This window comes from Atractosteus spatula, chromosome 3 (genome assembly GCF_055471065.1).
Source record: "Atractosteus spatula isolate fAtrSpa1 chromosome 3, fAtrSpa1.hap1, whole genome shotgun sequence".
Taxonomy (NCBI): Eukaryota; Metazoa; Chordata; class Actinopteri; order Semionotiformes; family Lepisosteidae; genus Atractosteus; species Atractosteus spatula.
In genome coordinates, this window is record NC_142708.1 from 35,590,891 (window position 1) to 35,617,026 (window position 26,136).

Genomic DNA, 26,136 nt, shown 5'->3' on the forward strand with positions numbered 1-26,136 from the left:
TTATATTGATATCATTTTCATGATGACACTACATTTATGCACAAAACAGTTAGTCAGTTGTTCACAATAAAAATACGAAATGGTCCATCAGATGACGATATACAGTATGGATCCAGTGTGGATCCAGTTTACAAGTACATAATAATGTTTATTCACCAGAAGAAGGCTCCACAACCGAAAAGTTGTGTTTTCTTTCTTTTCTTTTCACCATGGAATAAACCTATTACTTGTTATATATATACAAAAGGGTCAGACAAAATCCATCAATAAACAGCATATTTCATAAGCTCTGTAGAAATTTCAGTTTGAATAAATATTTTAATTATAAGAAAAATGTATCAGATAAATAAAATGTCTTCAATAGTACTATGGTGTTATCCCACTTTCATCAATTAGTCTTTAGAACGGCAAAATATTCAATTAGCAAATTAAATCAATGTTTAACCCTTTTTCACAGAATCTAGCTCTCTACACACACTGACAATGTACTTTAGGTTTGCCAAACATCTCAGTGTAGCTTGTGATAGGTTTTATAAAGCATAACAGCATGAAAATTAAAGTAAATGACGTCAAAATATTTCTTCAAATTTTCCTTAATAAACATTGCATTATCAGCAGTTATGTTTAACTTACAGTACAGTATGTGCAGTGTAGACTTTTGAATTGGTATATTAACTTTATATTAAATGCATATATTTTTATTCTTGCTATTTCCTTGTTTTCAGTTTCTAATGTTATTCTAGTATTACCATTGTTGCTCCTGTGTATTTAAACTGCTTATATTATATATCTCACATTTTGTTTATTCTGTTGCATTTTAAAAATTCATTTACACCATATATGTTGCCAAGCTTTTGAAATAGAACATTATGACATAAAAAAGGCAAAAAGGACGTTTCTTCCACTCAATGAAATTTGTTACGTTGCATTCATGAGTTAGCTGGCAACTCCTACATGAAGTCATTATTCTTTGAGAAGAAATTCACACTTTGTTCCTTAGAGGGCTCTGTATGCTTTCCTGCAGTACTGAAACAGTAGAGATACAAGAGGAGAGATACAAGCTTCATCTCTGCTGTTAGTTGGTGCAAAAAACAAGGATTGCAAAGCAGCAGCAGTAATTCTTCTTAATTGCTCATCTTAATACTCGATGCAGATTTTGAGACAGGAAATGCCTGCTGAATTCTCATGGTTCCCTCATCCCAGAACCTCCTGAGAATTTATGTACTACTGTTCAGTTGAGTGCTGTAGTTCAGCCTGGAAGGACAGAGGAATTTGTGCTCCTGCGTCAGAAAATCAAATATGTTTGTTAGATTGGAGCATTTCAGCATTTTCATGCTACAAGGTAAGTAAGTACATTTCTGCCAGATTATGTAGCTCATTATAATTGTATATATTTCCCGATAAGTAAAATTTTATAAATATTATAAATTATGTGAGTTTTTGATCTTATCTCACATGTCTACTACTGTATAGTGGGGCTATTACTTGTCAGCTGCTAATGAAACTTTTATACAGATGATGTGCAGTGTACTGTTGCAGTGCCTGTTGAGGAATTTCCTTTTTAAGAATCTAGCAAATAAAAGCATATAGTTCTTCTAAGTGAACTTTCTTCACAGCAAAACTATGTTGCTTCAAAAGAGCAATTGGCTAACTTTAAGTTTAACTATAAGTGCAAAAGCCTATATTAGTAAGCATACTGTTAATCTTTTAATTAGGAAGTCAAATGAAAATTCTGGAGAGCTACCTATTCTTTCCTCTAAATAGGTGGCATTAAATATGTGATGTATGTTCTTGTATAATCACTGATGTTATATCTAGTCTTATTGACAGTTTTGAGATCTACAGTGACTTTGTTCAACAATACACACATAGTATGTTTGATTCTGAATGTTTACTTTTAAAATACATACACAATTTAGATTTAACATGGGGATATCCAATAAAAATAAATAGATAAAAGAATTGTTGACTGCCTTCTGAAATTAGATTTTTTGTCTGTGCCCAGGTTCCCAGTCAGCTTTTTCTAGGTATTTTTGGAACTTTACATGAACTTAGTAAGCCACATCTTGTATCATAGAAGATACAAGATGTAATCTTATCTCCATTGTCTATTTAAAGTAGAATTAACGCGTATTGTCATCTAATTCAATTACAATGCAGATACTTTGATGTGTCTTGAATTTATAAAGAGGAAATCCTGTTTACTTTCCACCTCCACTGTCACTATAGAGTCAGCACAGAAGTACTCGTACTATTGTGTATGAAGGGAAAGAAAAGAATTTATGTTAATATTAGTTTACATTGCTACAACAATGACAGAAAAGAATCTGATTTCTTAGCTTGAATCTAGCTGATTTAGTAAATATGATCATATTCATTTGGATAATTAAGTTAATCTACAAGATAGTAGTTTTTTTGCAGCTATATTGTTGAATAAAATGCACTTATAACATAAGACAACTCAATGGAATCATACCATTTTTAAGTATCACCTTATGTGACACCATGCTGAATACTGTAGTTTAGGTGCTTGTATTATGTGAAGTGTCATACAGCAAATTCTCATACTGCATTACTATAACTGACACCTACAGGTGTCAGTGTGTACTGGCACATTTGTAAGTCAAAACAATGAATAAAGATGTTTTACTGCTAATAAAAAGGTCACAATTTTCTGTCAAGATGTAATAGTAAAACACCTTACTTATCATAAAAAAATAAAAATACATCTTGCTGTTTTGAATTTGATTCGCACATATGATGCGATCTTGGGACTTTTATTAAACTTGAATTGAGTTAAAGATGCAGTTGTTGATTTCATACTACTGGAGCACCACTCAGAAGAGATTAAGGTTATTCCAGAACACAAATTCCTTGTCTGGACTGGTTTTAGTTGTGACTGATGTGTCACATTAAAACCATAGAAAAAAAAAACATACATGTAATAAGAATCAACATCTTACTTTAATGGTCTACAACAAACACGTAAATTCTTACAAATTTACATTTACAGTAAATACACTTACAATAATAAACATAATATTATTATTTTCACATTTAGTAATGTCTTTACAACTAAATTATATGTTTACTGCACTTCGATAGATGGAACCAATGGTAAGGTTAGTCTAAAAACTGCTAATTTAGAAACAGCAAACTACAATTAAGCTTATTTTCACATTTAGTAATGTCTTTACAACTAAATTAAATGTTTACTGCACTTTGATAGATGGATCCAATGGTAAGGTTAGTCTAAAAACTGCTAGTTTAGAAACAGCAAACTACAATTAGGCTTCTCATCTGGGCCCTGCAGTATACAGAGCCCAGATGCAGTTATTGCAGTGGTTTAAATTCAGAATTGTAAACTCCTAGGTTTATTCCTATGATGGATTACCAGGTGTTTTCAGTTTTACACTCACACAGTATTCATATGGCTCTAATCAGTGTAAAGGGCAAACAGACTTAATATCCATTTGAAAAACCTTCAGAAGTAAGAAGCTGATTATGCAGTGTATCCAATTTGTCTATTATTTTTTGTAATAACCTTAATATTATTTTGGATACTTTTTTCTTCAGAGATTTATGTTGATCAAAATATACTACTTACTGTATGTACTGTATGTACTGTATATACGACATAGTCTTGCAGTGAAATGCATGACTCATCAAAGGAAAACGGATACAGTGTATTTCTGAGACAAGTCTAGGCCTATTTTTTTTCTTTTTGTTATAATGGTTGATTCATTCCAAAAGCAAATGGTAAAAGTCTGATTCTTCAAAAGCAGAGCAGTTTAATGAGCATTAGTATGAATATGGGCAATACTAGATCCACATCAGTGAGTCATAAAAATGACTTCAGAACTCATGTAGAATTCATATTAATTTTATGTCTTTATTTTAATGTTACCAAATTACTTATTTTCTGGAATTTATGACAAACTATATCACAAGAAATATGATGTCAAAAGTATTTTTTTACTATTGTTTACTTCCTACTTTTCCTTTTAATTATTCATAGTAACAGACCTTAAAGCCTGTACTGTACATACTGTACATCTAGGATGTCTTTGTGTTTTCTAGGATACTGTTAGTCTGGCTTGCCACACTCATGATAAAGAATAGGGAAATGGCTTTCTCCAAACTCTAATGTGATGGAAGTATCTGTAGTTATGTCAGACAACAATATTATGAACTGCAGCATTGTGAAAGAAGTGACAAAAAACATTCTGGAAGAGACTCCAAAGGTTTAACAAGTTGTCAGTATAGACAAATAAAAAAAGCACTGTATTTAAACATATGAACATAGGAACACATGATGTCTGAAAGTATTAAATTGCAATTTTATTTAACATTAAAAAATAGTGATTCCTCATCCTTGTGTATGCATAGTAATGTCTTTTGGCTATCATAACAATAAGAAGGCACAGGAAGAAAGACAGAAGAAGCGGTTTGCACAAGAATATAGAAACACATTGGTTCCAAAACAGATTCCAAAAAAGGCGCTTTGTCAGCTCTTTCTAGCACATACTGTAGCATGTTATGAGTCATAATATCCTTTAAAGATCAAAAGATTTAATAAATATAATTAACAGAAAAGACTAACTTCCAGAAGGAAATGGTATTATTTTTAAGGAGAAACTTTTTAGCTACAGGTATATCTAACAATGTGCAATTAATTTTGTTATTGTGGTATTTAACACTAAACATAGTGGGGCATGGGAGTTCTTCAGATCTTGTAGTGTTGAAAGCCATCCTCAATGAAATCTGTTTCCAATGCAATGTGCACAAGTGAAAACACATTATCTTGTTATTTACTAAATTATTAAAACAACGATTTAAAAAATTTGTGGTGTTTTGGATTTGCCTTAATCAAACAATACTGATATATATTATTAATGTTTTGAAGATTGTCTTAAATAAGAGTTAAAAGTAATTTACACATCAGAATGTGCTTTCATTGCAATTTCCTGTGAAAGGTGCAAACAATATTGCAAAGCTACAGTATATTTGGAACTTGTTTTACATTCAAGTGTAATCCAGTGTTAAAGTTATTCATAGTCAAGGGTATGCAAACTTTATTTCTTATATACACCTGAAGAAGGCTCCACGGCCGAAACGTTGTGAATTATTAATTATTATTATTATATTATCAGTATTAAATGTCAAAAATCAATGTCAAAAGACTTCCTTCAAGGGTGGCACAGTGGCACAGTGGACAACACAGGGCTTCTCAGCACTGGGACTCTGGGTTCAATTTCTGGAGTGCTATCTGAGTGGAGTTTGTACTGTATGTTGCTCCTGTGTTCATGTGGGTTTCATCCTGGTGCTCTGTTTTCCTCTTACAGCCCAAAGACATGCCGGTAGGTAAATTGATTTCTGTAGAATCAGCCTTGGTGTAAGTGTGTGCATGTGTCCTGGAATGGACCAGTGTCCTGTCCAGGATGTAACCTGCATTGTGCTTGTTTTTTGCTGGGCTAGGCTCCAACATCCCCCACAACCCTGTATTGGCTAAGTGGATTAGAAAATATATGGGTAGATTTCCTTCAATGAATGAATGGCAAAGTTGGTTATCTGATTTAAATCTAAAAAACAGATAATTGAGTAAAAATAAGGGTGAAGACTGGTAAAGCTATAATGCATAAAACAGAAGAATTACATTTTTTTGCAAGGAAAAAGACTCACCAGCTTTTGCTCTGGTTTTGGATTTGCAGTGAGTTGCAGCTTTGGGTGCACCATGGTCTACTTAAGGGTAGATACAGATTTTGAAATACATTCTCCTTCTTAGAAAAAATACAGTAAAGTATTGTCATGCTGTACTTTACTTGAGCCATTTTAGTTCATTAATCAAAATACTGCTATACTTTATACAGTATATGCTATATACAGTTCATGGTCATGTCTCATGAACTGAAGTCAGACTATTTGCTACCTATTGTGATTTGCATCAATACTCAAATGCATTCCAGCTCCAAAGACTGAAGGGGCTTCAGACATGATCAAAGAGGTTCTGCCTAGATCTATTTACCAGTTGATAATGTAATGTTGAGATATACCTGTAAGTGTTCTCACAAACCTTTAGTAGTTACAGAAAATAAATGAGATCCAATATAATATTATAATGGCTGATAAACATGAAATGAAGACATTGTGGGATCATTTTGAGATTTTTTACTTATTATCAGAATTATTTTGAGACCCCTGCTGCCATGTAGAGGTGTCAGTGAGGGACTTGCTTCTCCTCCATCACTAACCACCCACTGGCTGTGGTTCATGTGACATGCAGGAAGACAAGTGGCTGGAAGGTGAATGACTTGGAGGAGTGTATAGGAGTCTGCCTATACACTTTATTCTGCCATGTGCGTGGGGGCCAGAACTCTCTGTGACAAAAAAATAATTGGAGATTCTAAATTGATAGAAATGATTTAATACCTGTATAATGCTATGGATAGACAATAGATTGGTTTGTAATTAGAAGACAAACCTTTTCCATACTTGCAATGTCTTCCTCCTTTACATGAACTCATACAAATTTGCAGACTTAAGCAAGGCTTGATTAAACCTAATGATATGATTCTCAACAAATGAATATTTCTTGGCTGTTTTATTATTACTATATAATTCAGCTGTAGGATTTCTCAAGACATTTCTACCAAAGTGCTCTACCAAAACTGTTCTGATTTCCAGGAAATCATCTGTATGTACAAAGCCCTTCTTTCACTGATACCTAGAGCCATGAAAGTGCTGTACTGAGAGTTACAAAATATGTTTGCCAGTTACATGGTTACAAAGTTTGTTCCCTACAAGTTGTCTGACAAAGTGTCTGTGTCCAGAAAAAGAATGCAGAGCATTCTTAGTTTTGTCTTGTTTCTTTTCCAAAGAAGGAATTGAAAACAGCAGAAAGCAGACACTTCATTCTTATATTCATTGTTGAACTTGTTACAAAACAAATAACTATCAGGCGTCTGGGCACATATACTGTAGTATACAGTTCATACAGTAGTAGATGAGGTGAACTATGACTAGCATTTATACTTCTAATGTCTATACTTTAATGTCTTCACTGACAAAAGTCCCAGAAAAGGTTATACTTTGAACAGACCAATTAATTTTAGACTCTGATAAGCTTCAAAGCTTCAAAATTATTATAAGATGAGACAAGGCTATGGAAACATTATCTGCATGAACGAAATACAATGTTGTGAATTGTTAATGACAATAGAGGTAGAAATAGTTGGTTAATTATCAGTTAAGCTGGAATTTCCTGGAATTGAGCTGGAAAGTGGGAACCCCTGCTAAGTGCCCATAGAAAGAGCAAATAAGGAGGATCCTTTGTTGCCTGTTAACACCATTTCCAAGCATATACAGTACTATTTCACCATATCAATTAATCCTGATCACAAATTCCCTGAGCACATCAACCTCCCATCCTGTCAAATCTGTTACACTGACATCCCTGATAGAAAAATCCACCAAAACCAGGAGAAAACTACAAAATGAAAAAGGCTGTCTGGACCTTAAGTGTTGAGCTGCTATAGCAGAACCCTGATCACATGATACTTAGAAAATATTTCAAGAAGTGGTTAGAGTTTAACTTAAGTACAGCAGAAATGTTACAGCTGCCACTATTTTTTTAGAAAAAGAACAGGAAGGAAATGTCACATAAATATTTAGCTTCATTTTAAAACTCCTAATACCATCTTAATTTAAAAAAGATATCTGATCAACAGGATGTCCTGCTTCTCACACAGTATGTTTCATTTTGGTTTTTAGACTATTCTTGTTCATAGCTCCACAAACTAAAACTGAGACTCTTTTTCATACCAACAAGCCACTAGAGTTAAGCCCTTTTCTGCAATTAAAGCAAACAATGCAACAGTTGTTTTCAGTTTCTAATTGGAGTATTTGGAGATGATTGTTTACGATTTCTTGATGTTAGCACTGCCAGATAATCTAATCTTGCTTCTTCCTGCTTTCTATTCCCGATGTTAAAAATACGGTTCATAGAATGACCTTGGAAATCTGAATGGGAGCAATCCTGTGTAAAAATGAGAAAAATAAAGCTTTAGAAAAATAGAATAGAACTGGAACTGTATAATTCAAGGGAGGCACAGTGGTGCAGTGGTTAACATAGCTGCCCTGTTCTGTGGCCCTGGTTTCAATTCCAGACCTACTGTGTTATAGGTGTTGAGTTTGTATGTTCTTCCCATGTTTTGTGGGTTTCCTCTAGGTGCTCCAAAAGATGGTGAGCATGTCTGTCTGTTCATGCCTTGCAAATTTTTTTATCAATATTTCAATCTGTGAATACAATGGGAGAGCTATGGCATAGCTATTTTGAGACAGTGAGGTGCTAGTACACATATAACACCTATATAAGAGTTCAAGGATTGTCTGTTACATATCCTTGAAGAGAGCTCTTTGTGTGCAGACACTCTGAGAATGTTACTGTATATATTTGTGGAATGTTTTCTATCGTGTTTCTTGGTAACAAGCAAACCAGCTAGGGTGTCAGTAAACCTCAAGAGACAGTAAAATGATTACATTATCTTTTATTTTCACACTACAGTATGTATAACATTGTCTGGAATTTTTAAAACAAGTCTGGAAATTTCACATCTGGCATTTGAAAAACAAGGGTAGACAACAACAAAGACAGGTCGCACCAAAAAATTAAAATAACTACTTGCTTTTAGAAGTCATTACAGAAAATATGACTTTTTTTTAAATAATCTTTAAATATTTTGTTAAAACCTTTAAGTTTTTCTATTTGCAATAAGAAGAAGATAGACAAATTCAGGTTCATTTCATGTGATGGAGAAATGTTGGCAAAGATTTGTGAACAAAGTAACCAGATCTCAGTGCTTTAGAACTTGACCTGGGGCTCTTGTATGACTTAAGTGGTAAAGGTTTTCACATGGTTCCAGGCATCTCAAGTTCAAGTCATTGACTGTGACAAGATTTCCCAGTGGAGCACAACTGGCTGAGTGCCACCAGGGGATGGGACAGGATTAGTTCACTAGGGCTCTCTCATTTCCAGATGTCATAGTGACTCCTGCAGCTTCCCAGCGGCTTGTAGGATTACAGTGTTGTGCTACAAACACTGAAAGGCATCCTGACTGTGGCTTCATTTTCAAAAATGGCATTACTTGGGACTGACTGTTTATATTGTGATGGATACACTAGAGATTTACTCTAGAGATTTTGTGATATACAGTCAGCTGACCACTTACCTGTTGTTCACCTCTGGAATGTCTTTGGAAGAAGCTTGGGTTTTTATTTTAAGAGGAATTGAACTGCATCCCCCAACAGATTACTGAGTGGGCCATGAGGAGCATGAAACAACACTGTCATACCACTGGGTATCAATTTGGTATTGAAGCATAATCAGGTTTATGTGGAATTAAACTTTCTTCCAAACAAGCTGACAAAGACCTACAGGTCATATAATTTTCACCTCAGCTTATTTTGTGGAATGATATATTTAGTTGATGGATACTTTGTGTATTTGGAAATTAAATGACCCGTTTGTGTTCAAGAAACTGTTATTTTTTTTTAATGTAATTCATAAGAACACAAGAAATTGTGTAAATGAGAGAAGACCATTTAGTTTATTTGGTTTTTAGTAGCTAATTTATCAGAGGATCACTATTCCTTAAAGCATGGGATTTTACTGGCTTTAAGGACATGACTGGAGCATTTACTTAAGACTTCCATATCACAAAGAAGTGTCTCCTGTTCTCAGTATTATCCACTTAGTATCCACTTAATTTTCCCACTGTTAACCTGAAAGGGTTAAATTTGTCAATGACTTTGAGAATTTTGATTGTTAGAATTGTAGTCTTTTCTTATCAAGATAAAATAGATATTTAAGCATGTCAGTTTATTTGTTTGTTATGATAAACTTAAATTAACATAGGTGAAGAAATTACCTTAGTGACACACACAATTAGTTGATTGACCATTCTCTGTGTGCAATAATAGAGAAGGGTATACTCTAGCTAGATCAGGCCAACTCTTTCAATTGCTGGGAGGCCACAACTTTGAAAGATCTACAGAATTCAATGACTGAGAGAAGAGAAAAATGCTCTTGAATACTTTTCAAACTACCCTATATGGCAGAATGGCAAGGAGGAAGCCATTACTAAAAAAAGCCATTAAAATACCCTAGTTACTAATTTGCAATCTAGTAAAGTCTAGTTAGCAATCTAGCGAAAATGTGGTAAAAGGTGTTGTGGTCAGATTAGACCAAAATTGTATGGTCTAAATGCTAAATGTTACATTTGGTACAGACTTAACACACAAATCTCCAGTCAACACCATCCCTACAGTCAAATAAGACTTGAACACTGATGTTAGTGATCCTCAAATAACTTGAACAAATCTGTCAAGAAGAAGTCGCAAAAAAGTCACCTAGCAGAGTCTTACTAAAAAGACTTGCTGCTGTAATTGCTGTCAAAAGCACATCCACCAAATGTTTTTTATTTAGTTCATGGCACTGAATACTTCTGGCAGTAACATGTTTCATCCTTCTTTCTTTGCTGCCATTTCATATAACTTGCCTTAGAAATCTTCAGTTGTAGCATTCAAGCTCTAAATAAAATATTAAGTTTAAAAAATGATTTCACAAATTGCAAAAAAGAAGAACTTTTTTTAAAAAACAACATTAGAAGGATCTGAATAATTTTGTAAGGCACTTCACCTTGTTTGAAATTTGTTACTAGTACTTCAAATGGATGGTCTGCTATGTGTGGTCACTGATGTTATTAGTAAAATATGTATTACAGACTTCTTTCCATAAAGTATACTTTATAAACCACAGGTTTTAATTTTGTTGCTAGATGTTATTTATGATAAAGGGACCGTGGCATCACCCATTTTGTATCCTGCCTTGAGGCAGCTGTCTACTGAGTCAGGCTTTAACTCACTCTGGTGCTATATACTGTATATCATTATATAATATCACTTTTAATAACTGCTTATCCAATTCTGGGTCACAGTGGCCCGGAGCGTGTCCCAAAAGCATTGGGTGCAAGGCAGGATACACCATGGATGGGGATGCCTGTCAGTCGCAGGGCACACACAGAAACAGACATAAACACAGACATTTACAGCAGGGACCATTTTCCCTGAAGCCAATTCAATTTCCAATATGTTTTTGGACTGTGAGAGGAAACCGGAAAACCCAGGGGAAACTCATGTGAACATGGGGAGAACATACAAACTCCTCATATATAGGTCCAGAATTGAACCCAGGGCTCCAGCGCTGTCAGGCACCAATGCTAACCACTGTGTCAATAAGCTACAGGTATAACTGTATATTAATGTATATTAGTTTTGCTATATAAAATTAATTGGGTGGTATTTATTAACTTTTTAAAGGTTCATTCAAGCTGTAGAAACAGCTATATTGGGCCTACAAAACTCGGTGGCAGTGTAATATTGTAGTCAAGAAGCTTAAAACTATTCTCTTATAGGTGCAAAAGTGAACTAACTACCCCTGCAAGCAGCCTCATTTGTCCTCTTAGAAACAGGAAACAACTGTACATTTTCTGTGAACCAAAAATGAGCCTGAAATGTATACTTTTGGCCACAGGAGATGTATTTCTAAGAATTAAAAAAAGAATGAGGTTTTAAAAAAACTCAGCTGTTGAGAATCTGATTTGGGTCATGATCTTATTTGGATAAAGGGATATTTTCATTCTAAAATGAAAAATACAACTAGCACACATAGAAAAGCATTAATAGAAGACAAACACAGTATAATAACTACAGTGCATCTTTTCTGTACTGCTCCATCTGCTCTAAACACATGCCTGTAGGTTACTTGTGTAGATTAGTGAACCCTGACTAGGGAGACATTCAGGGAGGTTACAAGCTACAGTACAATGTGTATATGCCTGTACATTAATATAAATGTATGCAACTTAAAAAGGAGTCAATATTCAGTAACAGGTTAAAAATCTAAAACAAAGTTATGAATGAAGTGCTACTTGAAAGAAATTCCACATTGTGTAAATTGGAAAGCTGTCTGTTATATAGTCCATACACAAAACAATCCACCAGTCTATTGATATCTTTTCCTGCAAGCTCATACTGTACTGTACAGTATGTGGCACAGTACAGCAGAAAGTATTTAGAAGGTTAAACATACATTACTGTGCATGTTACCTTCAAGCAACTTCTATTGAGACTACATTTCTAGACAGATGTTGCAGAGCTTTTGATAGTATTTGTATTAAGTGTGGCACATTTAATTTCTGAAATCTGTGATTAAAGACATTTAAAATAACTGCAAACACAAAGGTTACACTCTTTTGGCTATGGTTTTAGAATACATTGAGAAATAAAGACACTACTGTAAATCTACTCAAGTGGGTGTGTGCTTCTTGGATACATGCCTTTCTAACCAGTAAAATGAATTATGTCATTCTTTGGGTAGTTTTTGTTTCCATGCTTAAAAAGATTAAGTTCTAGAAGATTAGAGCCATTTGTGCCCTACATTTTGGTTCCTAACAACACTCCCTTCAGTTTAATAATTCCAAAGCAGTGCACAAAATAATCTTTGAAGACTATTTGTTATAAAAGTAATATGTTATCTGTGATATCTATGCGTAAAGTTCTTACATTTTTTGCTAAACGTTTGTGATTTGGAAGTGTTTTAAAGAAAGAAATAAAAGGCGATCAATTAAACTAAATGAATATCAGTAATAAAAACAACATGGTAGACATTTTGCCTTTGAATTGATTCTTTTTGTATATTTAAGGAAACCGTTATGCTGCTGTGGTGAATAATAAGCCGAGTACCAAGCATAAGGTCACAGCGAAGCCTCTGGAGTCTTAGGGAAGGCCCAATGGGAGCAAGGCTTTAATGAGAGATGATGAAGTAATAACGCATGATGATTGGAGATGGAGCTGGCCGAATTAATGTATTACTGTGCAGGAAAAAGGCTGCCTTAATGCAGCAGAGAAGCTGGCTGGAATGAAGCTGTCCAACTTTAGGTGAAGGTTCCCAGCTGAACAAGACTGAAGAGGCTGGGGTGTCACAAAGCGAAGCGAAGAACCCTATGCAGGTCTTGAACGAAACCAATTGGGCAAGGCAAGTTGGTGTCATGAGGCAGGCAGAGAGTCAGATTCAAGGAAGGCAGAGACAGCAATCGTCAATCCAAAGGGCTAGGCAAAGTCAGTGTCGGTGACGCAGGCAGTGAGTCGGATTTCAGGAAGGCGAGAAGGTTTTCGAAAAGGGTGACAGAGCGAGGAAAACAGGCTGTTTAATTCCAAGCGATGAAGTGTGGTTTGAGGAAGGTTTAAATAACAGATGCGGCGAAAGATTGGATGATTATTTAGTGCGTTGTCGTTTCTGAGAATTGGACCGGGCTGGTGTCTGATTAAGTGAGGTTGTGGGAATGTGCCAGCGTTTAGGACGGTTAAGTAACAGATTATGACAGATAGTGAGATGGGGAGCCATAGCCTAAGAGAAGGCAGCGAATTGAAAAAGATACAAGCTGAGAAAAATCCCATTTATTCAGTGTTCAGGATTCAAGGAGAAAAAGGTGTTTGTTGGGTGAGTGTTTCAGTACCGTGAAGCTTAACACTAAGCTAAGCTTCACAGTTGTTATCCAAGTAGTGGGGATAATATGCTGCATTTGTCTAGGTTGAACAGCATTTATGCAAAAACTATTCAATAATTATATCAATTCAGTAAACAAGATACAGCAAGTTATAGATTATCCTTAATAGAAGCTTTTTGTTCACAGGCCCCCTCTGTAGACACTGAGGTCTGATGACACAATCACCCTCCTGCACATATACCAAATTAACACTGGCAATGTACTTGTCCATAAAACGGTGCAATGGAATCCTATGCAGTCAGATGTAGATTCACCCCCAGTCAGAGTCAAAGAACAGACACACAAAACAGATGCAAAATCTTCAATAGGTACAGCATGTGTTACTGTAGACTCAGTTAAAGTCTATGATCCAGCCAATCCATAAAAAACTATTTATAGTGAGCAGCTAGACATGTAATCATGTTCTCAGCCCAGTATGAGAACAATAATTAGCATACAAATAGTAATTTATGTACATGCTGTTGGAGTAGATACATTATTACACGTGCTATACAGTATGTGAGCTGCAGCTGATATGCGAGATTAGTGTATAGGATGGCAATTGCTTACACAGTTTGTTTTCTTGTCTGGTTCTAAAGTGTTTGAAGATATGTTTTTGAAACAAAAACTTAATTCAGCATAATTACCACTCTGTTTTAGTTTTGTTAATACAACACCCTTTGAAGCACAATGCACAGAAACCTAAGCTTCCTAATCTTATTGTCAAAGTATAAATGAGTTTCCTTATACTTGTACTTGTGTATTTATGTTTATTATGGTCAGTCATGCAGTGCAAAAATGAAATTCATTTTTATGTTCTTCACAGTATAAATATTGTACTTTTGCTAATTTTATAAAATGTTAATAACCTCAATTTCTTACAATGATAGTATTGGTAATAGCTTTAGATATATTATTGTGTATAAAGAACATGTCTGTATGAAACTAGAGAGGTTTGATTGAGCTGGAAATATGACTCACTAAATTCAAATGACCTAAAGTATTTTTTTTTATTTGAGAAGGTATCAATAGTGAATCTAAATTGAAAGTCCACATTTGTTTTTATAGGAAACAATTCTAAGAAAGAAAAATATACATGCAAAGGCATTTCACAGGAAGCAAATTATGCCACTTGCAGCATATAGAGTATTTTATTAATTCATTAACTTCTTTCATCTATTAGGGCCCCTGTTACGAGTCTGGCTAATAAAAACAAAACTAAGAATTAAACCCTAATGCGGGAGCTGGAAAATAATCCTGCAAAAGAACTTCTCTGCAATTCGAAAAAATTAAGTCAAAAGGGGGAGCCAGTAATCCTAAATCGAGAGAGCGTGATTTCTGAGTCACAGCCGCAATCCGGGAGGCGTAGTAAAGGGAGAAAGTCAGAAATCCAAAACCTAGAGGGGTACTTTCAAAAGCCAAGCTGTAATCCAAAAGCTGTAGGTCCAACAGAGAAAAGCAGTTCCAAGCCGAAAAGGTGTAAACGAGAAAAAAAGCGTAAAGCAGTAATGAAGCTCACATGGAAAACCATAAGTGAGAGAGGAGGTTAGGGAAGACTGTGCTTAAGTATATAATGAGATGGAGGTGTGGTGGTTGTAGGGGTTTTGTGCATTTACTGGGACAATTATTAATTGTAGCAATAAGTCACAAAATTATTATTTGATGGCTATTAGAAAACTGACCTTGCGGGATAACTCAGCAACACACACACACGGATACTAATACACGACAATACATTTATTAATACATAAAATGTGCATTTGAACATAACATATCTTAAGAGTGAAGGTTAGCAGAAAACAAAAGATATATATTCAATAACGAAGAGTTACAAATACCTAGAGGGACATACATTCAGTATACCATTCATTTATACCGTTTCATTAATGAACTTTGATTACAACTTCTACACTAGATACTGTTGTAACAGAAAGAATAAGGTTCTTGATCCCGAGATGAAGTAAAACAGATGAGTTTATTGCATGCAAGGAACAATAAAGCCGAAGTCTTGTTTCCCGCAAGAAACAACAAAACCGAAGTATTGTTCTCCATACTGGTACAAACTTTTGGGTTATATAGTGTCTTCTTCCTCGTTTCTGACGTCACTCGGTCTGATGGTAAAGAGGGGGGTTCATGGTATTTGGCCAGTTTACGATGTCCTGGCCAAATGGTCAGTTTAAGATTACACCCAGGGGGGTTCCTAGCTTGCATCTGCAATCCTTATTAGTTAACCCCCTTTCCTGCCATAAACCCCAGCTTGTGACTTAGAAGTCTAAACCGCATACAGAAAGGATTAAATTCAAACCCCCGTCTTCACATCTTTCTTCAATACTCACAAGCAAGTACGTCACTCATAGGAATTAAATTAATATCAACTGGGTTGAGGTAATAATTGAATTCTCGAGCTGTAATGCAGAATGTTGAATACTCATCCAATTTGTGTGGATACAGATCTCCCGCGGACACAAAGGAACAGCGGCAGGCTGTTGCTGCATCCAATCGGCGTCCTCTGGCCTGGTGCCAGGCAGTCCTGGTTTGGCATGAGATGGGGGGGGAGAAGGAGGGAGAGATTTCTGCTGCTGAGGCGCGCTGGCAGTGGGCTCTCTGAAGACTGGCTAGTTAGTCCTGGCTCAACTAGCAGAGATTGTGCACATGGAAAGTGACTGTGGGTCCAAGCAAGTCACACTCTTTAGACGGGAAAAAGACCGGTTTGTTTCCGATGCAACACTAGTCCTGAATACTGAGATTCAGCTGTCGACAGTTGCGACCGTAGTTCACTTGTTGATCAGGCGAGCGTTCGCGGTGGGGTACCGGCAGTTCACGAGGCTTGCTACTGGGCTAATCTTGGGCGGATCCTTTGGTTACGCGCGGGGGACCTCCATTCTCGACTCTTAGAACAAAGTAAAGTCCTGGCACTCGGACACACTGGCTGTTACGTGGTTGTCCGAGCTGAGTCGGAGAATGTCCAGGAGGAGCTGAGTCTGAGAAATGTCCAGGAGGCGCTCTGTGCTGCCTGTTTTATCTGGAGGAACTACGGTCGTTCATTAGTTGAATGTTCTGCGGGCATTCAAGGCCCACGTGGCTGATTGGCTGATCGAGGTGCAGGATGAGTAACCATGCTCTCTGACAATAGGGATGTAAACAGCCTGGGATGAGACTCTCCTTTGGAATCTCCCAGACAGTAAGGCACCAGAGATGACCATTTATTGGGGTGGCTGGAGAATCTCAGTCTTGGAAGTTGTTCCTTATCAGGAAACTCTATCAGATAGAAAAACACCTTAAATCTAAACAAAATGGAATGGCCTCTCTGTGTCCAGCACCACTGAGATGAGGGAGAGAGGGACTGGCAAGGGAGCAGCAAACTTAATACCTGTATTATTAATAAGCCTTGCCACTACATGGTGAATAAGTGATCCGATAGGTTGCCTAATTCAGCGTGGTCTACACCTTCTTCTGCTGTCCGAACTCCGTTGCTGGGAAGCGGGGATCGTAACATTATCCCCCACACCCCCACCTTAGCAGGACAATTAGGGAAGTTATGATGAAAGTCCCGGATCAGGGTTGGATTCAGTATATCCTTCTGTACCCACGAACGTTCCTCTGGGCCATAGCCTTCCCAATCAACAAGATACTGCAGGGAGCCACAAGACCAATTGGAGTCTAGGATCTTATTTACAGTAAAGGCAGGGAGTCCGTCAATTACCTGAGGCGGTGGGGGTTGGGGTTTCAACAAAGTGGATCTTGTGAAAGGGCTTAAGGAGGGAAATATGGAATGTAGGGTGAATCCTAAAGGTAGGAGGCAAGGCCAGTTCATACAGTAAGTTACTGGAGTGAACTGCACGACGAAAAGGGCCGATGTACCTGCGGGCAAGCTTGCGAGATGGTTGCCTTAGTGGAAGGTGTCGGGTAGACAAACAGACAAATTGTCAACGTCAAAGTCTGAGTAGAGCTCTGGGGAATACTGGGGAACCATCCAAAGATTGCACACGAAGAGGGGGAATTCACTTTAAAGTCTTAACCATCCTAAACCAACCAACCTTTACCATGACAGTCTTATACTGTACAAGTTAATACTTATACTTGTAATAGTAAAAGGAGTGTAAGCATTTCTGCAAAGTCACCTAAACAAAACCTATTCTATTCATTGCAGTGAAGGAACAAAGATAAATGCAAACACCCCCCAACACTGGCCATGGTGAATGTTTTGATCTGATATTTGACATTTGCATTTGATATAACAGGTTGGGCAGAATATATCATGCAATGGCTATTTGGAAACTATTTATTAAATTGCTGCAGCATTTGCTCTTACTGAAGCAATCAATAGAGCAGTTCTCTGATCAATCAGAAACAGCCAAGTAAGCATTACTAAAACTAATGAAAGCACAGGACGCTTTTACTGTAAATCTCCATCATTTTTCAGGACAAGTTCAACAGATACTATACCACAAACTGGTCTTCCTCAGAGTAAAAATAAGTCAACTGTTTTCTTATATTCATGATGAGTGATCCTTTCTGGATAACCTTAATCTGTTTTGATATAGTTTTGAAGATTGGCTTGATTACTACTTCTTGGAAATTTGCAGTCTGATCTAGCAATAGATATACGTAGATATATGCCAAGCTATTCAGTTGAACTTTACAGTATATTATACATTACTACATTACAGCTGCATTTTTTACTTTACTCAAGGAATGCTCAGTATGTTTTAGGTTCCATTCTATAGGGGTAAAATGTACTGTAACTGTAATTAGCTTTATTACTAATTAGCAGTTAATACTGTCTATACCAGTACTGTAATTCTTAACCTTTGTCCTGGGGGACTGCTGTCTGATGATTTTTGTCCAGCTTTTAATCAATTATGTTGTAATTGATTGGCTTGCTTGTTCAGACTTTTTTTCTGAGCTCAGGCCTTAGTCTTAAAAATATATAAAGAACATTGTTGCCAAAGAAAATATGAGACAGTCCCACAATGATTTACATTTACACACCTGAATGTGGGCAGTTCTGAAAATGACTAATTAGCACACGGTTGGTCCCACTCACCTTGCAACATTAAGTGCAAAATATATTTTTTTAAAATAAGCCTCAAACACAAAACTAAAACAATCAGCCTGTGGTCATAAACTTGGTTGGAGTAAAAACGACAGGACACAGATAGTTTTGACTTTCAAACAGTTTTAAAGCAAACCATCAAAGTTACTAACTACAATCAAAACTGGGAGGTTACAACTGCAGACTTCCCTGTTTTATCAGCAGATTTCCTGATTTCACTTGGGATTCAGCTAATACTGTGGCCAATGAGTACTGTTAACATGACCTTTTGTAATAAAGTAAACACTAGAGTGTTTTGGTATTTTGTGCACTTACAAATGCAATTGGCCAGGCAATTTTAAAGAATTAAAATACTCACAATGCATGTTCTTTTTGTAAAAACATGTTTTTATACTGTGTACTTACCATTGGTACACCATTATTACTTGTGTACTTACCATTAACAAGAACTACTGTAGTAATGTTATTGGTAGAACATGACATATGTATTTTATTATAATAAATACAAGGGAACAGAACTATCGTTCTCAAACTGAAGACAGTTTGGCAGTGGAGCATGTCAGTATTTCAGGGATCATTATCCATTGAAGTCTAAAGATACAATATTTTGTGGACTGCAGTTTGGTTCAAATGGTAAAGTTGCTCATCTGTAACCGGTATTTTCCAGACACTAGCACACAGTTTTCTGAGCACTGGTGAGGGCAAAGTGGGATTAGTTGACCAGGGCTCTGTCAGAGCTTAATAACATAGTGAGCCTTGCTACGTCCTACAGTAGGTGCTTGCAGGCATGCAGTGTTACCAATGATGGTCATACTTCTTCTCCAACTGGCAATAAAACTCTGGGATCACCTGGGATATGGTAAAAGACAAATACATTGAAACTGTGTATTTCAGGGGAGTCAGTCTGGCTTTTCTCATTCTCCTCTGTTTATAGCTCTAAATTTACAAATAAAAAACATAATATTTTAACATATCATACCCACCAGGAAAGCCACCCCTTTCAGTTCCCCAGATGACACCCCTGCCTGAGACTGTTGCACAAACTCCTTTGCCAAAATAAAGTGAAACCTGTTTAATTTAAAAAAAAACAAACTTGCATTGAAATGTCACTTTCAAGTGGTCTAATAAAAAATGTATTTATTTGTCTAAGAACATTTTCATAATTAAAATAGTAACCTCCTTTCATTTCTTTAACCTCTGTTGTGATACATCAACGCAGATCCGCTGGGCATGCTTACGTATAGCAGATAGAAGTAGTTTGACATGACATCTGTAAACACGTTACTGTCATTAGTTAAAAGGCAATATATTTTACATTCTCAGTTAAATGTTATACTGTAGGTGGAACTGACCACTTTAATTCATGACAGGGTTTTTATTTTACAAGCAAACCTCTGGTGCAACTCTCTTTATGTCTGACCATTTGACTCAAATTGATTAAACCACCTTGTGAAGTGATTTCCAATTTACAAACAAATACTGAATAATCATATACTGTACAGTAGTTTAGGGTACTATCTTAGTATTCAGTGTTTTTCAAGCACAGATGCATACCAACCATGGTGTTTGGGACAGTCATATTGTACATACTGAAGACATTGAAAAACTAATATAAACCCATCATTATTATTGTAAATGTGTTTTATAGTAGGTGGTGCAGGGGTTCAGTAAGTTAGCATTGTTTCCATGCAGCACTGGGGCCCAGGGTCCAACATAATTATATGTGTGAAGTTTGTATGTGTGAGTTTCTGCCAGGTGCTCAGGTTTCCTCCCACAGCCCAAAGGCATATTGGTAGGTTGATTGGCATCAGGGAAAGTTGATTGGCCCTAGTGTGAGTATGTGCATGTTTGTGTCTGTGTGTGCCCTGTGAAAGACTGTCCTGTTCAGAGTGCCTGCCTTTGCACTCACAGCTTGCAGGGATAGGCTCTGGCTCCCCTGCTACACTGATCTGGAAAAACAGATCTCTGCAGTATAGATGGAGTGAACACAAACAGATCTAGGTTTGATCTGCATTGGTATTTATTTTTTATAATTTATTTCTTTGTCTCAGTTCAATATGATATGGTTATGACTTGTTGCTTGTTGTTATCATTGCATTGCATTCCGATTTTCTGGGTTCATATAAATAATTAAATAAATTAATTAATTCATTCATTCATTTTTAGCCAAAAATCTTGCAACATAATGTTGTATTCAGAGTGCAACCACAATATTAACAAGAAACACCCTCTCTCTGGGTGTTTTCCATAAATATTTTTTAATGGAAAATTAATGGAAATGTGCTAATTTTTTAAATAGCTGAATAATGTAGCAAGTACCACATGTCTATTAGCAAATCATAAATATAAGGAGTTACAGGAAGGAATTTCTTTGCATGCTATTTGGAATGAACGGTCTAGCTGTGACAAGAACAATGAGGCCATGTACACTATAAATAGTGGGTCTTTATTTTATAGCCTCCAAAAACAAGAATCTGAAAGATTAAGAGAGCTTTTTCTCAGAACATTTTTGTCTGAGCGGATGAAAGGTCAGCAACAGGGTCAGAGGTGACAAAAAATAAAATTTTTAAAGTATTTACTTCTGCATACAAAGGGCTGAATTCATACAAAATCTTTAAATACCATTTGTAGGTTTTGGTTTTGAATATATCAGTGCTTTATGCATGCATGCATTCATCTGAGAAAGGATGCTTTTAATACTTTTTGCTTTCACCAGGTTACAGGTCCTTACATATTGAACACTTCAGTCTGTGCTTTGAACATAATAGCTTTTATTTCTTACTTTTTATTGTTTTATTGTCAGCCCCTGACAGCAGGTTTTTATTAGGTATAAGCAGCAAGCCTCTGGCAAGCATAACCTGTTGCAGTTTACTGGTTTCTAATATACAGTTTGGCTGGTGGTTGGTTTGCAGGTTTGACTTAACCCATAGTTTCTTATTTATTTTTAGAAAGAAACATGAGATATTAGTGTAGAACTTGTAAACCAAATCACTCACATCCTACCTGGTTATTTAGCTACCTTTTGTAATCTTCTATAATTTTATTTTATAGAAGTGTATAATGTTACGATCAATATCTTAGATTGGTGTATAACCTGCTTAAAAGTTGACCAATGTCAGTGTTTTTAGATGAAAGGTACGTTTTACCATTGAACACGTACAATTTTCTGGGAAAACCCAAAGGTAGCATTAAAGAAAAAAAGCAACTCTAAGATCTCTCAATTCATTTCTCAGCTTGTAAAGAAATAAGATAAAAGCTTTGAATACTCATACTATATAAGAATAAATATCAATCTTGGTTTTGACAATATATTTGTTTTCATTATTGTACAGTATTTTCATTGGACATTAAGGAAAATCTTATAGATCGGTAATAAATTAATATACAGTAGAACTTTTATTTGTTCCACCTTTAGTGTTGTTTTAAAAAAAAATGACATTGCAGACCGGGTCACTATTTTTCTTTTGAGACACCCAAAATAACTTAATAAATCTGAGCTACATACGACTAAATAAATGTCAAAACCTTTCTTGTTTATTTTGTTTTCCTTCCAGTTTTGCTTCAGTGTGCAACAGCATTCAACGTGGATGAGAAAAATGGCATGTCATTTAGTGGCTCTGTAGAAGACATGTTTGGGTATAGTGTTCAACAGTTTGAAAACAGTGAAGGGAAATGGTAAGTTAATTGCAGTGCACTTTATGGTATTTTTTTAAATAAGGCAAAGAGCTACAGAGACAAGTAAATCCTTTCACTGTTTCTTGAAACAAGATGGAGACAGTCCAGTCCTAAGTGCCCTTAGTGTCCTAAATCCTTTTTTACAGACTTTTATTGACATGAAAAATAAGTGAATGTAATGTTTTTTTCCATGTACAACAAAAAAAAGACAAAAATAAAAATCACTCACTGATTCTTATGTTAGTTTCCTTCTAGTTAAATCAAAAGACTACCCTCTTTACCCTTTTTTTCAATGCAACAACCAAAAAGCTGGGAATGCCTGTTAAGAAGCACTGGATTAGACAATAATTGGTTCAATTAGATAAAGAGTTGTTCCGGAATGAACATTAGTGATTAATGCAGGACTGCAGCACTCTAGGATTCAGTTTAATAATCTCTATATCATATCTTCGAACAGGGGCATAAATCTAATTCTGGTTCTGGAATTCCCAGATCCACATATTTTATATGTCACCCATAATAACCTATTTCTATTGGAAACATTAGTAAGTTATCAATATAAGCAATTTATGCCTTTATTAAAGGGCACAACGATTGTTGAGTGTGTTAAAATTATTGTCCCAAATAACTTCTAAACTGTGTGGCACAGAGATGCAGTGGATAGCTGTTACGTCCCAGTGTGTGTTCTGTGTGTGTTTTTTCTGTTATGTCCACACTGCTGACCCTTGATTGTTCTCCCTTCCCCATTGACCCACCATTACACCACACTTTCAGTATGACGTCATCATCAATTAGCTCTCAGCCAATCAGAACACATCTTATTCAGCATATAACATGGAGGTTTTCAGCAAGGAGAGGCCTTTTGTTTGACTTTGGTCCCGTTTGGTTTTGGTTATCGCTTCGCTTTGCTTCGAGTTTCGGCTTTTTTGTTTTATTGGTTTTCTGTTAGTTTCTTTGTACTTTTGTTTGTTTGTGTGTTTATCCTTGTTTTGCCATTACCTTGCCCTAACGTGTTACATGTTCACCTTTTGTGTTCTTTTGTACCCTGTTCCTGTTGATTACTCTTGTTTTCCCTTATTTGTATTTCTGGTTCACTTGTGTTTTTGTGTGAACTTTTGTAGATAAGGTTATTTTAGGTTGTTGGGTACACTTTACACACTTAGTTGATTTTGTATTAGTACACTAGTTTAGTACGGGTGAGTGCCATTTGTCTTGTATGGTTTTGGGTAGTCAGTGGAGGTTAGCTAGGGTGTTGAAGACGCCGAAGACCGTGTGTTTTGGGTTTTCTTTTGTAGTCAGATTAGCTTTCCCTCACTTTCCTAGCCAGCTCCATTTTGTTTATTTTCTTTTCTTTGGCACCACTCTAGTTCCTTACCCTTGTTATCACGCTTCCTAGTCCCTCACCAAAACCCAAAATTCCAAAAGAATTATCCTCAATGTTACACCCCTTTACCTCTAGACACTTGGGGTCATAACAATAGCATTGCTGCCTCACAGAAGTGGGGAACTGTGTTCAATTACTATCTGCATGGTGTTTGTATGTTCTCCCTCTATTCATGTGGGTTTTCTCTGGGTGCTCTGGTACTGATACATACTGATACTGGTAGGTTAATTGACTTCTGGAATAATTGCCCCTGATCTGAGTTTGTGTGTCTGTGTTTGTGTCTGCCCTGTAATGTCCTAGTTTGTATTCTGAAAATTTACCTGAAATTAATATGTATCCCATCATATAATGTATGAAAACATAAAACATATTATGTCTTTTTTGAGCAAATTAATTTAATTTAAAGTTGTGTGGAGATATAATTCTCATTGCATCAATTTTGTTTTAAGTACTTTAGCACTTATAAATGTGGTTGTAGGTTCCAGGAAGTACAAGCATAATAGCCCTCCTGGTGCTAGTTACAATGCACAGCTCAAAGTCCACAGCAAAAAAGCCACAGACAAGAATATAAGACAAGGGTCATAAAGAGGTCACCTTTCAGACTTTTACTGATTTAATCTTTACAGTTGCCTTCTGTGGCCTCCTGCTTGGCTTTTCTAATTGCACTCTATGTCTGTATCTCACTTTCCTCTTCACCAATGCCCACACCTTGAGCTAGTAGATCATGATACTGTATATTAAATCTTTGTAAATCAACTAATATAATATGTGTTTTACCAGTCCAGTACTGGATAAGAGTTCTATGCAAACACAACAACAAAAAGCTTGATTACAAGTAACGTGAGACAACTTTAATAAGCTTAAAAATTCAACAATAAACATTTTTAACTGGCAGGGCTAGTGATAAAAAAACATGTTTGGCTCTCTAGTTAGTCTGTTACTGGTACCAGGTTACTTAGATATAAAAACCTTCACATAAATACATTGTAAAACTGGGTGACTCTGCCCCCTTTCTCTATTGAAACAAGCCTAACTGCACATTAATTTTCATCATAAATACCATTCACCAACCCTTTGAAAATGCTTTCTTTAAATCTTTCGACACACATGTGGAAATGATTGCCTTGGTATAGTAACCTGTCCTAATGCATTCTAATTAGGAAAGTTCACATGGGACATAAATATGGGTTCATAAATTTCTACTACGGTACTAGGGTTCTCATAAAAGCACAGTAATCAACATTTATGATAACTGTTAATGTCACGTTCAGCATGTGCTTTAGATCATTTTCGCATTTTAATTTTCTCATTTTCTTATTCAAAACAAGCAGAAAGGAATGGAAGTTAATTCCTATGTTAACATGCTGTTGGAATGTAACATTTGTAAAGCTGAAAGAATACTGAATCAACTTCAACAGGACTTCAACAGCTACCCAGTAATGCTGTTGAAGCCGATACCCTGGCTTCTTTCAAGAAACAGCTGGAAGGAGATCCTTGGACTAATTAGCTGCTAATGATTGAAGGAAGATGGACCAAATGGCCTTCTCTCATTAGCAGCCTTGTTTATGTTCTTATACAAGATGTTTATGAAGTTATTTGGTACTTTACAGATCTGCATCATGAAACTGAATATTGCAATGAAACCATGAGGAACATGTTCCCATGGACAACAAAAGCACACGCCATTACATAAGCAAAATGTGACAAGTGAAAGTGTCCAGGATACAGTAGCTTTAATTGGAGTAGTGGCTAAAACTGATCACTTACCAGAGGCTGTGGGCTCCTTGTAAAAGAGTGAATCAGCTGGTGAAGCTACACCATATTCTTATTTTTATTCAATAGTTGTTTCATGTTACAGTTTTGATTTTTGGTCGATGAAATTCTGACAGTGAATGTGACCATGAAGGCTGAAACAAACCCCATGTTATTCCATGTGTGATAGCTCAGGGTTGCTAATCACCACAGCCAGACTGTTTTCCACTCATCTTCTTGCATGGAAGAAGTGTTCTAACATGAAGGAGGTGTACATATCTGCAATGAAAATAATTTAAATCAAAACAAAACACATGACCAAAGCTTAACTCCTGTTGCTAATGTTGCTGTCATTTCAGTTCCTCACTGTGTTGTTAACTGCTTGCCAGCACAGCTAACATAAGGTTCACTGACCTGCACAAAAACTCTTGACTGCTCGCTTGCTCTGATACTGCAAACTGATAAGGATCCACTTCACTTAGCCAGTCTGGTCAGGTGACAGCATATAGCAAGTCATCCCCACAGCCCTCTGAGCAATGTAGTTGATCCACTTTTCTCCCCTTCCCCATAAAACATGTGTTTTTTTATGACAAATAAAATATAATTACTGTAGTGACATCAGGGGTAACAAGGCTGTTGAGCAAATGTGCATGTTTTACAGAAAG

General features: G+C 36.2%; 1 protein-coding gene across 1 annotated transcript in view; it reads left to right on the forward strand.

Moving 5' to 3' along the window:
• Nucleotides 1-1,025: 1,025 nt before the first annotated feature.
• itga1 (integrin, alpha 1) overlaps nt 1,026-26,136 on the forward strand; it is an 86,869-nt gene continuing 61,758 nt past the window's right edge. The window contains exons 1-2 of the mRNA XM_088910296.1: nt 1,026-1,342; nt 22,215-22,335. Coding sequence (XP_088766422.1) covers nt 1,300-1,342; nt 22,215-22,335 — 164 coding nt within the window. The 5' untranslated portion in view covers nt 1,026-1,299. The remainder of the gene's footprint in view (nt 1,343-22,214; nt 22,336-26,136) is intronic.